At 36.8% G+C, this 14,584-nt stretch overlaps 2 protein-coding genes and 1 long non-coding RNA gene across 7 annotated transcripts; all 3 read right to left on the reverse strand.

Moving 5' to 3' along the window:
• Positions 1-693: 693 nt before the first annotated feature.
• On the reverse strand, positions 694-4,668 carry LOC116214948. Of its 5 annotated transcripts, none has more exons than XR_004158383.1 (5): positions 4,192-4,668; positions 3,457-3,498; positions 2,681-2,758; positions 2,157-2,199; positions 694-1,870 (listed from the first exon to the last, which is right to left on the reverse strand). It is a non-coding gene; the product is annotated as an uncharacterized LOC116214948 (long non-coding RNA). The 5 variants fall into 5 exon arrangements; XR_004158384.1 differs by having other exon boundaries at positions 694-1,711; positions 2,681-2,761; XR_004158382.1 differs by having other exon boundaries at positions 2,681-2,761.
• A 960-nt stretch (positions 4,669-5,628) lies between these two features.
• LOC116215556 (berberine bridge enzyme-like 18) lies at positions 5,629-9,664 on the reverse strand. The gene is made up of 2 exons (XM_031551303.1): positions 8,800-9,664; positions 5,629-6,871 (listed from the first exon to the last, which is right to left on the reverse strand). The coding sequence occupies exons 1-2, from the start codon at positions 9,421-9,423 to the stop codon at positions 5,873-5,875; spliced, it is 1,623 nt and encodes a 540-aa protein (XP_031407163.1). The 5' UTR covers positions 9,424-9,664; the 3' UTR covers positions 5,629-5,872.
• Positions 9,665-11,847: 2,183 nt separating this feature from the next.
• LOC116214394 lies at positions 11,848-12,949 on the reverse strand. The gene is made up of 4 exons (XM_031549805.1): positions 12,633-12,949; positions 12,456-12,546; positions 12,113-12,264; positions 11,848-11,962 (listed from the first exon to the last, which is right to left on the reverse strand). Exons 1-4 carry the CDS (start codon positions 12,947-12,949, stop codon positions 11,848-11,850), a joined length of 675 nt encoding a protein of 224 aa, XP_031405665.1.
• Positions 12,950-14,584: the final 1,635 nt, after the last annotated feature.

Here is a 14,584-nt window from a genome sequence, read left to right on the forward strand (position 1 = left end):
ATTACGCAAATAAAACCCACGCAACATGAGGACACGTCTAGTAGAATTCATCGTAACTGGTTAATTGTAATTATGAATCGTAAAAGCCTGTTGGACTTTTGAATGGCCGTCGAATAATATAAATAAACTCATATAGATGTAATACCAAGGCCGGTTCACTAGCTAGGCCGCCCTTTTTATTTCCTCGCACTACAAATAAATTGCCATTTAGTGATGGTTAATTTCCATCAGTAAGACTCAAAAAATCCGTCAGTAAAATCCCTTTGGGTCTATACTAACAGTAGAATGGATTTTACCTCCGGTTTAAATACCTGTCAATATAGGTCTCATGGCAATACATCTTTACTGGCAATATATAATCATCAGTATAGTCCAAGTTCTTTATCCACGCAAGTTTCTGCTGCTCCAAACTATAAATCTGTCAGTGCATCCTGGAGTTTGCTGACAAATTTTCCATCAGTATAAGTCATTTTCTAAGTGAAATCTACTCATTTTTAAACCTTATACCAACACAATATCCATCACTATTGATGTGTTTCTTTTATATGTACACTGATAACAGTGAAGTCCAACTTTACCTACGGAAATCAAACAGCAATAATTCCGACGACGAAAATGTCCATATCTTAGTGAAAAATCAACATACATTGGTCAATATTGGACATACTAACAGTGTAGTCATCAGTATAATAATTTAAGCAAAAATGAATCACTAATAATGTATTTAAACACTAAAACATTTATTTTTGCTCAAAATTTGAAGTTATTACAAACCGCCCTAAAGTGATATAAAACCTAGCGGGAAAAATACAAAAATCCCCTTTATAGTTTGAGCTTTAGACAAGTTGGACCCTATAGTTTTTTAAGAGACAAATAACACAATTTGATTCATGTAATGGTTCTCACCGTTAATTTTTTTCGTCACTTTTTAGTCTTCAAACTTTTCTTTTTGCCATTATTACCCTCAAACTTTTAACTTTTTTTCAATTTGGTCCTAAAATTCAAAAAAAATAAGCTAAGGGGCCGAGGGCGTCAGATGACAACTCCAACCCCACCACCGAGTTCGCATGCACCCACAGAGAATGCCGACGACCATTAAGGTGGGGTCGAGGCCGTAGATTGGCAACCCCGTCCCTGAATCTATCGGGATCTAGAGCTCGAAATCTCGATCGATTCGGAAGTTAAGGCCACCAATTGAAGATCCCGACCCCACCCTCGAGGTTTCCGACATATTCATTGAGTGTCGGCAACCTTGATGGTGGGGTTGAGGTTGCCGACTGGCGGCCCAAGCCCCTTTCCCCCCTTTTCTTTTTCGAATTTTAAGATCAAATTGCAAAAAATTGAAAGTCTGAGGGTAATAATGACAAAGAAAAATTTAAGGACCAAAAGTGATGAAAAAATTAACGGTGAGGTCCATTACGTCTTACAAAGTAAATGCAAGGTGTTATTTATCCCTAAAAAAATCACGGGATTCAATTTGCCTCAAACTCAAACCACGAGGAGGGTTTTTGTGCTTTTCTCAAGCATAATCTATCAGTCATATACAAAAAGGGATCTAGGCATCAAAACTGAACTAATTAAAAAGAGACAGTTGCACAGTGGTTCAAGGTCCGGCAATATTTAACACGCTTAGAATATCAAGCCTAAGCTACATACATACCTGAAGGTTGCAAATTTCAAAATGGATGCCAACTAAAGCTCCTAGAGGGTCCTGAAAGCAAATGAAAATGAAAGCATTGCATTAGTTCACATGGTCATAAAATTCAACCTTCTCTGATAAAACTTGAGATAATATATCCACATATACATATATAAACAAAAAGTTGAGTCAAAAGCTTGTTTCATGCTTCGTGAGCTTCTAATTTGATTCCTGGAGAAAAAAAAAAACAATCATATAGTGAAAATTGGGATATTTATACTCACGGATGTACAGTTACATAGGTGTTCGAACTATGGCAAGAGATTATATCATATCGCATTTAATACATATCAACAAATACAATTCCTCATATCAGCAGGGCAGTAAAATTAAATAACAAAATGTTAGCAGCATATCCACCCTCTGCTGTCAACGTCATTGCTATATTTCAAGCTTTTGCAAATATGTGCAAAACTATCAAGCCTAAGCTACATAGATACACTGAGTTGATATTTACCAGACGGAAGTTGTTGCACGCCAATTGAACTCCCATATAAGTCCTGAAAGCAAATGCAAAGCAATGAGTTAAGAAATTCAAATACTCATAAAATTCAACGAAATTCATATGGTCCACATAAATAGACACGATGCGGAGTCAAAAGCAAGTGCAATATTGATGAGCCCTCTAACTTGATCCTGCAATGAAAAATAAGAGCATCCTATTCAATATGAACAATGAATACAATATAATTTGCTTAGTGTTGCCAATTACCATGCCTTAGTTTATTTTAGCTACTCAAATGTGAATTCAAGATCAAACTCAAGCAAATACATTCTAAAAGTATAACCAGAGAGATCGTACACAATACATACATACATACATATATATATATATAATTGTCTTCATGGAGTTCACCCAAAAAAAATTGTCTTCATGGAAAATTTCTTCTTAAAAGAACATAGATCCAAAGACCAGGTGATTTGCTTCGAAACCAATCATGAGAAAGCTTTAATCTTGTATACAGTTTCATTCATTCACACCTCAGTATGTCCATGAACTACACACCAGAAGAAAGGCCACAAGCTGAAAGAAAAGCATTAGACAAGGGTCTTTTGCACCTGCTGTTTGCGACATAAGAGAGCAGCATAAGTGCGTTATGGGAATATCTTATATGGATAAAAGGGAGAAAATACAAGTTCCCATCATTCAAGATTGTGCATCATAATAGTAAGAAACACTAAATCGCAAATAGGAAAGATCAGAAAACTCACACTCTTATCGGCCAAAAACAATCTACAACTCATGCATACTCAATAGCTAATGATAGGATGCTCAGTAGTTTGGATCACAAGTAATTACCACTACAGTCGAGAAGAATAATTTCGATTAATAAATAGACACAAGATCATCATCCCATCATGAAGTTATCCAATAATACTATTAGTATTATGATTTCTCTAGTTTTCCAAATAACAAATTGAGTTTCTTCTTCTTTGATTATTAAATGAAAACTGTCATTGAGCTGGAGATTGCATGATAAATCAAGGAAAATGAGTTTTCCATCACAGAGCTATCATATTTCCTCCATCCTCATCATATAATGTAAACTCCTGCATGACAGAGCTCCCATCACATCATCAAACTAACTGAAATTTAAAGCTTAATCGCAAATCTCCAACTATTAATTAATGTAGATAGTCATCATCAGATTTCCTTATAGCATCATCTTACTACGAATTCTTACATGGACGTAGATAATGAAAATGCAAAACAGGAAATTCCATGCCGGTTAAGTTTTATTTGTGAAGAAGCTCACCCTCCGGGAGTCTGTAACTTCCGCAAGTTGGTCCAAGTTATTCTGCAATGCCAAACATAAATTACCTTATAATACCATAAAATGACAACAAATAGTTTTATTAATTATAAATGAGTCATTGCAACTGCAACAGAAAGATTTACAGGACTGCATGCAATCAATTGAATGTGCTAGTCAATCACTGCTAATGCTATATGTATAGTTCTTGTCACCGTTTCCTCCAGTTTTTCAGACCTTCATCTAGCTTTGCTTAAAAGTATATTACGGCTAAGTATAAACATATCCTTTTCCAACATTGTCTGACCACAAATTCCATATGTACACAAGAATAGGTCATTATGGATATAATATCTTGCCTACTCATAATTTGCTGCTGTAGAACAACAATTCCTACAACAGAAAGAAAACAGAGTAAGTCAAAACCTGGCAAGTTGTAAATTTCTCTTGAAAGCATAGTAATATAACTCTCAAGCTTGGCCGTCAAGCTCAATCTAAATAGGCATACATCATGTATATCCACGTAAATCTTACCTTTCTATAAGGATCCGGAATAGACAACAAAATTAAGCTTAATCCCGAGAATCTCTAAAGGAATAAATGGCTTCACCGGATCAAAAACACAACTTTCAGCAACCTTCTACTTGTTGCATGCTAATAGAGCACACGATAGAAGCATTCTGTCTCTAGAAACTCACACGAGAATTACCAAAGCATCCCTCTATCACCCCCATCTACCTTTTTCTTCTTCCTCCTAGCTCGTCGTCAGTTCGTCCACACCGCACTCATCTTCAGCTTGTTGTTGACGGCTACGGCTTCTTCATCCTCCCCCTTTCCCAGAGCTATAATGGGGCCTTCAACCCGAGCATTTGGGCTTCAAAATCGAAGCACAAAAGCTTCGATGGAAGCCCCTGTTTTTCGATTTCAAGTCATAGGGCGTTTGATTTGAAGCCCGAAGGTTTCAATCAAAGCCCCATGTGCTTTCGATTGAAGCCCCACTGAAGCAGAATCAGGGTTCTGTGAATGGAGAAGAAAGAAGAAGATGATGGCTAGTGATGGTGGCGACGGCTGAGACTGGACATGGTGGCTACAGTGGTGGTGATGATGGCGGCAGCAGTGGTGGTGATGGCTGAGATCGGTGGGGGTGGTGCTGGTAGCGGCTAAGATGTTTTCCCTTCCTTTCCTCCGTTAAAAAAAAATGATAAGCCTTGTTCTAAAGGATAAACATATCTCTCCATGAGGGAGGTAAATTTGATTTAATTTGATTTGAAAAAATAAATTTAATATAGTTAAAAAGTATATATAAGAAAATTTTAAAAAATAATTATGTTATTAAATTAAAAAAAAATATTGAAATTGAAAAAAAATATTAAATATACATTTAGATATACATTTTTAATAACGATAGACATTTCTAATAAACAATATACATTTTTAGTTCTAATTTAGATTTAGATAGTGACCTCTCTAACCCGATAAATGTAATAATTTACATTTTTTATTTTCTTAATTAATATGATTTGTTCCTACCTTATTTATGAAATTTAATTACTACAATCTCATATGTAAAATATCATATGCTATATTCTTTCAACTCATCATCGTTTTGAGTCTCTCGATATTATTAGCATATGTATATGTGTGTGTGTATATATATATTTTAAAAAAATCTGCAAATTCCAAAAAATGATTATTATAGCTACATTTACCAAAATAAGGAAAAGAAAAAATTAGTTCAGCCATTTTCAACACAAAATAAAGTCAATCTATAGAAGTTTTTCACATTTGTATCGAAAATAAGATCTTGAGAGGAAAACTTCACGGAATTACGAGATACTGATGAAGAAATCTATCAGTAAAGGTCATATAAATTGTTAACAATCACTTGTAGTTTAATAACACACATTCTATTCTATACTCCTATAAATTTATCTATCAAGAAAAAAAAGTGTATAATGACATCTCATATTGTCACAATAGACGATTTATAATGTTGGACATCAGTAAAAGAGTCGGTTATAAATGAGGCCTAAATCTTAGTACAATGAAAGAAAAATTATAAATAATTAATAAATGACATGAATAGTCATACCAAGTATCTTATGATCTCTAAGTCAATAGGTAAGGACATGTGTCATTACGCTATACCTTCTTATGATGCTAACTGGCAAACGATTGAATGAGAAGTTGAAAGCTTGATTTCATTATGCTCTGGTAATGTACACATATCTGAGTACAAGGAAGAAATGAAAACACGGAAAGATTTCTAAGATATCTATTGCCTATTATACATGAAACTAATAAGTCTAGCTAAGATTATATGATACAAAATAGTTCCACCAATCTCGGCAACATATCCTGCAACATATCCTCTAATATAACCAGTCCATTTGATAAGCACATGTCTAACGCGGTAGTGCTACATAGGCTCCAACTTTCCGTCCTCCAAAAAAAAGGGTGGTACACTCTGCTCATTCCTAAAGAAATTACTTGGATCGACCATTGTCTTCACCCTCACAAGCCGGTCAAAATTCCTGTTGAAATATTTTGTGCCCCATACCTTTGCTTGCCAGTAACTTGTGTTACCGAACTCGTTGTTCATCCCGATGTCAAGGTCGCGATAGTTTATATATGCTGCCCTTGGTGATTTTGAAACATAAGGCGTCAAGAAATCATACAAGCCCCTGACCCAGGCTATGTGCTTGGAGGCTTCATCCACCGACCCCCTTGTCCAAGCTGCACTAAGCTGGATATCGTATATATTCCCGGCCCTATATGGGAAGGGAATTGAGGACTCGGAAATCTCACTCATTATCCCTCCATAAGGGCTCCATATCATGAACGGAACTCCTGGTTCTTCCATGAAGAACCACTTTAAGATCTCCTCTATCGCAAATTTAGATATTGGTTTTTTCACATAGTCTGACTTGTTCTTGAAGTAGTTTTTCGTGTCCGAGCTTCGATTGAGGAGGATTTCCAAAGGCTGGCCTGGGAATCCAGCAAAGAAGACAGTCGAGTTGATCCAGCTCATCTCGGTACAGTCCTCTCTTTTCAGCTTGAGCTCAGGGTAGGTCGAGCCCATCACGTCGAGGAGCTCAGTGGCCCCACCTAGGTACAGGGCTTGCAACGAAAATTGAATTGTGGCATTCCAGTCTGGTCTCCTAAAGGACATCCTACCATACAATTCGTCCGGCAGTTTTTGGGCCGCAATGTATTGCCACTTGTGGATAAGATTTATCGTACTCTCATCTAGAGTTCGGCCAACATCAAACACAGTCACGATCTTTGGAACCGGAACTAACCTGACCTTCCACGAGACAACCACCCCAAATGTGTTACCTCCGCCTCCTCGAATGGCCCAAAAGAGGTCCTCACCCATTAATTCTCGGTCAAGAAGGTTACCGTCAACATCAATGATCTGCGCAATTTAAATGATAGAAGATTGTTAGCGTGAAAGGGTTTATGGGAAGTTATCAATTATGGGTCACATTAGAACAATGATAACATCTATATCTATACTGCTGTCTGTCTATATATATGCTAAGTCAATCTATAAATATTAAGTTAAAAAAGGGGAAGGAAACGCTCTTTTAGTCATGTGCAGAGACGTACTCAGGGTTTTAGTCAAGAGGGAAAGAGTCCTTAGGTGAAGGGGCAAAAGGAAAAATAATTTTGGAGTTAAGGGACAAGTATAAGTAATTTTACTAAAATTGAAAGAAAAATATATAATTTTTCATATAACATCAGAATTTTAGAGGGATGATTACTACGCCCAGCCCCCCTTGATCTATACCGGGCCATATGTCATTCTACGGAGCAATATGAAAAAACATATTTTAAAGATACTTTTTTCTTCCATAACAAAAAAAAAACACTTTTTTTTAAAGGAAATATTCGGAGATGTAACTCTTCATAGCTTGGCACTCAAACATTACCTTTTTAACCAATCTTTGGCCACATGATTATTTAATTTACCTCTTTTATCAAATTACTTTTTCAAGATAATGTAAAATGGATTGTAATTTTACTAAACTAGAGCTCTATATTTTCCACCCCCTTCTCCGATCACTCGTTCTCAACATCTCTCTCTTTATCTCTCTTTTGTTTTAACTTCATTTTTTATTCTTATTTACTTTTATTTTATTTTTAAATAATTTTCATTTAATTTTTTTTATTTTTATTATAATTTTTAAATATTTAATATTTTATTTTTCTTATTTTATTTTATATTATTTTATTTATTTTACTTTTAATTTAGAATTCACTTCGCAAGAGCCATGTCCTCCAAACATGATGCTTTAATAGCCATGTTAGCAAAAGTTGATGTCGTTAACTTAAAATTAACGGTTTGTACCACATTATTACAAAATAAAAACTTTCTACACTTGATTGTCAAAAAGTTTTTGTTTTTGTACATGATATTGCACCCGCAAAAGGTATTCTACCAATTTTATAATTTCCCTATAATTTCTTCCTATTTTTGGAAGAAACATTTGTTTAATTCATCAACTTAATCTTATCTTCAGATAGTATGATATAATTCTTACATATATATTAAGAGATATTTAGAAATATTAGTGAATATCATTTTTTTATAATGATGTTGTCCGAGTTTCGCCTGATCACATGGTTCAAGTAAACAACCTGCAGGCCCGCAAGAGAGATTAGCCCCGTCATAGGCTGTGCATATGGCATAATAGAGAGTATTCTATTGCATAGTTTTCGAAGTGATTCGAACCTTAAACTTTCCCAAAAATGTCACATCCTTTAACCATTATATCAACTCTATTAGGTTTAGTGAATATGACGTTATAAATAAGAAGATATAAAAAAAACTTAAAAGATGACAATAATTTTAAAACATGCTTATTCATAACGTTAATTTGAAATATAAATATATTTTTGTAAAACTACTCTCTGGCACCGTGCGGACTCGTTTTCTAGTACTGAATAAAGTATTGGTCAACAACTGAAAAGGGAGTTAGTGCAGTAGTACTCATACTCTATCTAACAATAACGAGATTTTGGATTCAATTTTTATGATAGTTGAATGACATTTTGTGTACATTTACTTTTTATTTCCCTACCTCAACCTATTAGTGAGAGTAATCCCATTTAAATATCGACTTGATCCATGCAATTTCCTAATAAATTATTTAGGCACATGAAGCCCTTTTTTTTTCCGTGCCCCACTAATGATGCACACTACACATATCTTTTGGGAATTTAAGGTGCTTTTCTTTTCTTGGTTGAAAAAATTTAATCTGTTTTACCTTATTGATGAAGAACAAATGAATTGAGCCCTCAGGGAAAATATATCACACTTAGAAAACAAGAAAAGCAAACCTGTGCGTCAATGATATTGTCAGCTGCAAGACCATACTTGCGCAGCATCATTCCATGGCCCCCACCACTGAAGTGGCCGCCGACCCCGACAGTGGGACAGCTACCAGCAGGGAACCCCAAGGTCTTGCTCTTCATGCCGATGCTGTAGTATAGCTCCCCGATAGTTGCTCCTGCCTGCACCCAGGCTCTGGCGTTCTCAGCGTCGACGGTGATTGCCCTGAGATTGAGAAGATCGAGTAGGATGAACGGGACACCAGAGAGGTAGGAGAGCCCCTCGTAGTCATGTCCCGCACACCGAACTCGTAGTTGGAGGCCATAAGTTCTTGAGCAGTGGACAGTAGCTTGAACTTGGGAGATTTCGACAGGGGTGACAATCACGGCAGGCTTCGGGGTGCAAGGTGTTCGGAACCTCAGGTTCTGTATAGAGTAGTCCAAGACCGGGATATAGGTCGAGTTGATGGGAGTGTAAACAACCTGGGAGATCAAGGTACTGTTCGGCGAATGGAGGGACAGGCACCGGAGGAAATCCTCGTGGGGGCTACTCGATGATGCTGCCACCCCTATGAAGGCAAAAGAAAAGAGTATAACCAAGTAAATGACTAGAAATCTAAAAGAAATCTCCATACTTCAATGTATCTGAGAGTGGGCTATTCCACCAAAAATATCATTGAATGTGTTCTCTCCATAGTTACAGAATGATCATATACTTGTATATGCGTATTACACTCCATGCGTGCCTATAAAAAATAAAATAAAATTACACTATAGGTGCTTCTGTCAGAGAGGTAAAACCAGAAAAGAGATCGCAGAAATTGAGGCGATAATTATCAATTAATGATAGCGTTTCCTTTGGCTGCGTTTGCGGAGTCTGAAACTCGTAAGACCACCTAATCTTGTCTTTAGACCAACCCCAAGAGACAGATTAGAATGTTAGTTAAGAAAAGTCGTTGATGGCTAATGGTTGGGATTATAATAGGAGGAAACACTTTTTAAATTTTTTTATAGGAGGGAAGAGACCCGTAGTTTGGAAGTGTAGTCTAAGGTCTTAGAAGATTTTTCTTTTTTCTTTTTTATGCAGAGGCAGTTTTTGGCGTGAATTTTGAAAATTATACTTTGAGTTGTTTTTGGCTTTTCGAAATGTGATTTTTTTCCATTAGGTTAGTTGATGTTTCTAAAAACCGTTTCTACTTATTATGGATTTAAAGTATTAATCAATAATTTATAATCGTGTCATTACGATTTCGGGTTGAATGCCTGACTGATCAGGCAGTAATGGTAGTTGTAGTTCAACACGTACTAAGAATCCTCAAGGAATCCAAGAATTGCTTTTCTATGGTCATTCCACACCCTCAATTCTTTTTTCCACATTCATTGATATTGAATCAATTCTATGCTCGTTGCAACCCTTAATTGATAATAAAATATCCTGCATCTTGATTATGAAATTTAGAAATTCTATGGACGACGACGACAATAATAATAATAATAATAATAATAATAATATAAAAGGAGGACGAGAAAGGGGATTTGATGCAGTGACACCGCCCGAAACGATCAAGAGAACTGCTTATGAAAGAAGACTTGTTCACAGCTAATGGTTCTGTCCTACTTGACAATTTGAAAGATAAATAAAATACTGAGTCATCGACGGAAATGGAAAGAGAGGGATTCGCTATCTGTATGAATCGATATTATTCCATTCCAATTCCTTCCCGATACATCCAAAGAAAAATCCTGAATTGGATTCAAAATTGAAAGTCTTGGAAACTTCGGCGTCCCTTTATTTAGTTTTATTATTTTTATTCTTATACTAAATCATAAATTTCCCTTGTAATTGAAAAAAAAAAGTCTAAGTGTTGATCCTCGGCTATTAATGTGAAAAAATATTAATAATTAATAAATGCAAATTATAACTCATGCAACGGTGCAATTCATATAAAATAATAACAATCCTTCGTACATGTATATAGCACCTATAAATTCATTAATTGTCTTCAGAATTAAATATGAAAAATCTCTCTGAAAAACAATCATTCTAAAACACTCTCAATTCTCTCCTTATGATTATTCTATTTATATTTCTATTATTCTTTCTCTTCGGGTTAGGTTCTAATAAAGGAGTGTTGTATCTACATCCATGACTTCTCCTTGCGGGCATAGTATCACAAGATTGGATAGTTCCGATGAAGACAAACTGTAATATTGGGAGGAATAGATTGTCCTCAATAGAGTTTCATAGAAACATTTTGCCCGCTAATCATTTTCAATCTTTTGATGTGCTATACAAGTTAAATCCATTGATATCTCATAACATTAAAATCATTTTCAACCAAATTCATTTTTCTCTATTTAGTTAATTTTCTCTATATCTCAAAATTTTTCCACAAAAAGGTAAAATGTATTAGGGACATGAACCATTGCCTTTGAAATTTATTTCATAACCTTGTCCGAGTAACAAAGGAACAGAAACAATATTTCTAATTAAAACTGGAACATGGTAACAATTATTTAGCTCGATAGTTTTTGTGAATAAAATTGGTCGTGACCCAATTAGGGTCGGTATATCTCATATATATAGTTAAGAAAAATACAATAACGGTGTCCTGATACATAATTTGCTATACAAGGTAAGAATATTTTCAAGATACTGAAATATATTCTAATACACCCCCTCAATCTGTTGGGGGCGTAGACACAGACAAATTGCGACAATGAGATTGAAATAGGGACACCGACAAATTTTTAGTGAGGATGTCAGCCAGCTGACTAGATGTCGGATTGTAGCGTACAAGGAGATCCCCACGTTGAAGCCGCTCACGCACAAAATGATAGTCCACTGCTATGTGCTTAGAGCGTTGATGTTGAATTGGATTTGCTGCAAGGTAAGTAGCACTTATATTATCACAACATGCAATGATAGGGCTCGGAAAGTGACGGCCAATGTCCTAAATAAGTTGACGAAGCCAGCGTTTCTGCTACAACATAAGCTAGGGCTCAATATTCAGCCTCTCTCGAGCTTTTAGACATCGTAGGCTGTTTCTTGGAGCGCTAGGAGATGAGATTTGGTCCAACAAATACTGCATAGCCTGTTGTCGATCGTCTGGCGTCCAGGCAACTAGCCCAATCGGCATCCGTGCAGGCTGTGATCTGTAGGTCAGAGGACCTGCGTAGAGTAAGCCCATGGGAGATTGATCCCCGAAGATAACGTAAAATTCTCTTCGCAACCTACAAGTGGATCGTTCGTGGGGCATGCATAAACTGGCTAACCGAATTGACAGCAAAACAAATGTCAAGTCTAGTAATTGTTATGTACTGTAGAGCACCAACCATACTCCTATATTCAGTAGGATCACCCAATAACTCGCCATCAGTCAATGATAGGTTACTACGAGATGGTAATGGCATCTTAACTGCAGCTGAGTATGCAAGTCCAAACCTAGTGAGAACATCTGAGATGTATTTTTGCTGGGAAAGAAAGAGGGTATTAGATGAACGTTGGACTTGTATACCAAGAAAGAAATGTAAGGGTCCTAAATCTTTCATTGCAAATTCATCAGAGAGAATTTTGATGAATCGATTAAGAAGTGAAGGGGAGCTGCCAGTAAGGATAATATCATCAACATAAAGCAGTAACAAGATGGTATGATGAGCATTACGATAAATAAAGAGTGAGGAGTCAACTGGACTAGAGGCAAACCGAAAGGAGTGAAGGAAAGAGTAGAATCGAGTGAACCACGCTCTAAGAGCCTGTTTCAGACCATACAAAGATTTATGAAGTCGACACTTATAGGGAATAAAGGATGAATAAAGCCAGGAGGCTGGCACATATAAACTTCCTCCTGCAAGTGACCATGTAGGAATGCATTTTGACATCTAATTGACGAATATCCCAAGATGAGGAATGAGTAAGAGAAAGGACTAAGCGAATGGTAGATGGTTTAACCACAGGACTGAGGGTCTCATGGTAATCTATACCTGGTTGTTGACGAAATCCTTGGGCAACTAGACGAGCTTTGTATCTATCGATACTTCCATCAGCCAGATACTTGATTCGAAACTTCCAGGTGCTTCCCACCATATTGGCCTGAGGAGGTGGCGGTACTAGACTCCATGTTCCATTTTGGAGAAGAGCATTGAACTCTTCCGCCATTGCATTACGCCACTTTGGATCTTTAATACCTTGCGAGTAACATGTAGGTTCCGCGACCATAGTGGGTGACGTGGCAAGAAGAGAAAATTTGGGATTTGATTTGACGATTCTCGATTTCCCATGTGTGACAATTGGATGTTGATTTTTGAGGTTTGGTTGGCTGGGCTCGTTAATAATGGAGCTGGATGGCTGTCCGAAAATGGGTTGTGGGGAGATTGCTGGGTTGGGCAGGGAGTCTTGTTGAGGACATGAGGGACGATAGACTGGGCTTGGGGTTGATGTCAGGCTAGACAGTCTGCCTGTTAAGCAATGTGGGCTATCGGTGGAACAGGGCAAAGGTGCGGGCTGAGGGTTGGGTGATGGGCTGGGCAGGACTTCTGTGGAACAAGGCAGGCTTTTAGTAGGACCGAGCGAGCCAGGCTGTTCAGGACAAATTGGTTGTGAGGACGAGCTTGGAATTTCCGAAGATGGGCATGTGTTGACAGTAGGCGGACAAGGGTGCCGGCCTTGGGCTGATCCAACAACAGTGGGCAAAATTGATGTACGTGGAATGGATATCGAAAAGCAAATCGGGCGACTAATGGTTTTGTCCTGAGCACCCAATAACTATAGATTTTGCAAATGGAAAATAGGACTCATTAAATCGAACATGTCAAGAAACATAAACACGATTTTTATAAATATCAAGACATCGATACCCCTTATTTTCACTTGCATAACCTATGAATACACAAAGTTTAGAACGAGTCTCAAGCTTGTGTGAAGCATAAGGCGTGAGATTAGGATAGCAAGCACATCCAAATGTTCGTAAAAATCCATAATCCGAGATTTTGCCAAACAATTTTTCAAAGGGAGAAAAATTTCGTAAAACCGGGGAAGGGAGTCTATTTATTGTAAAAACTGCTGTAAGTGAGGCATCGACCCAAAATTGATGTGGAAGATGACTTTGAATTAGAAATGTTCGGACCATATCAAGAATGTGACGATGTTTTCTTTCCGCTACACAATTTTGTTGCGGAGTGTGTGGACATGACATACGAAAAGTAATTCCCGACTTATTAAATAATTCTCGAAAATTGGAATTGTTAAATTCCAAGCCACCATCACATTGAAAAATTTTGATTTTCCTATCAAGTAAATTTTCCATTTGTGTTTTAAAAATTTGGAAATTATCGAAAACTTCCGATTTAAACTTCAATGGAAATAACCAAGTAAATCTAGAGAAATCATCAATAAAGATAACGTAATATTTGAATCCTAAATGAGACGGAATTGGAAAGTGCCAAACATCTGCATAAATTATTTCCAAAGGTAATCGAGAAGATTTTCCCAAATTACAAGGGTCACAAGAATCTTTATTCATGGAAAGCATGGGAATTAATTTTCTAAACTTGAGAACTTCCAAAACTGACTTATTTGCATGCCCAAGACGCTGATGCCAGATCACCAAAGGTTGTGTGGTAACATGAAATGCCCGTGGCCGTGATAGTGGGACGAGATAGAGAGACTCTTTAGAGGGGCAGTTGAGGAGGATCGTCCCCGAAAGATTGTCCTTTAATGAAAAACCAGAATTAGTGAGTATCACATGATAATCGTTATCTTGACATAATCGATGAAGAAAAAACAAGATTATAA

Source organism: Punica granatum, chromosome 7, assembly GCF_007655135.1.
Source record: "Punica granatum isolate Tunisia-2019 chromosome 7, ASM765513v2, whole genome shotgun sequence".
Lineage (NCBI taxonomy): Eukaryota > Viridiplantae > Streptophyta > Magnoliopsida > Myrtales > Lythraceae > Punica > Punica granatum.

Bases quoted from the DNA above. Each gene is read 5' to 3' on its own strand.
- LOC116215556 (XM_031551303.1), bottom strand. From the start codon at position 9,423: ATGGAGATTTCTTTTAGATTTCTAGTCATTTACTTGGTTATACTCTTT. The intron at 6,872-8,799 runs GTTTGCTTTTCT...TAAATTGCGCAG, and splicing joins ACAATATCATTGACGCACAG to ATCATTGATGTTGACGGTAA.
- LOC116214394 (XM_031549805.1), bottom strand. From the start codon at position 12,949: ATGGCGGAAGAGTTCAATGCTCTTCTCCAAAATGGAACATGGAGTCTA. The intron at 12,547-12,632 runs GTTTATATGTGC...GGTCTGAAACAG, and splicing joins ATGGTCACTTGCAGGAGGAA to GCTCTTAGAGCGTGGTTCAC. The intron at 11,963-12,112 runs GTACATAACAAT...TACTCTACGCAG, and splicing joins AGTATGGTTGGTGCTCTACA to GTCCTCTGACCTACAGATCA.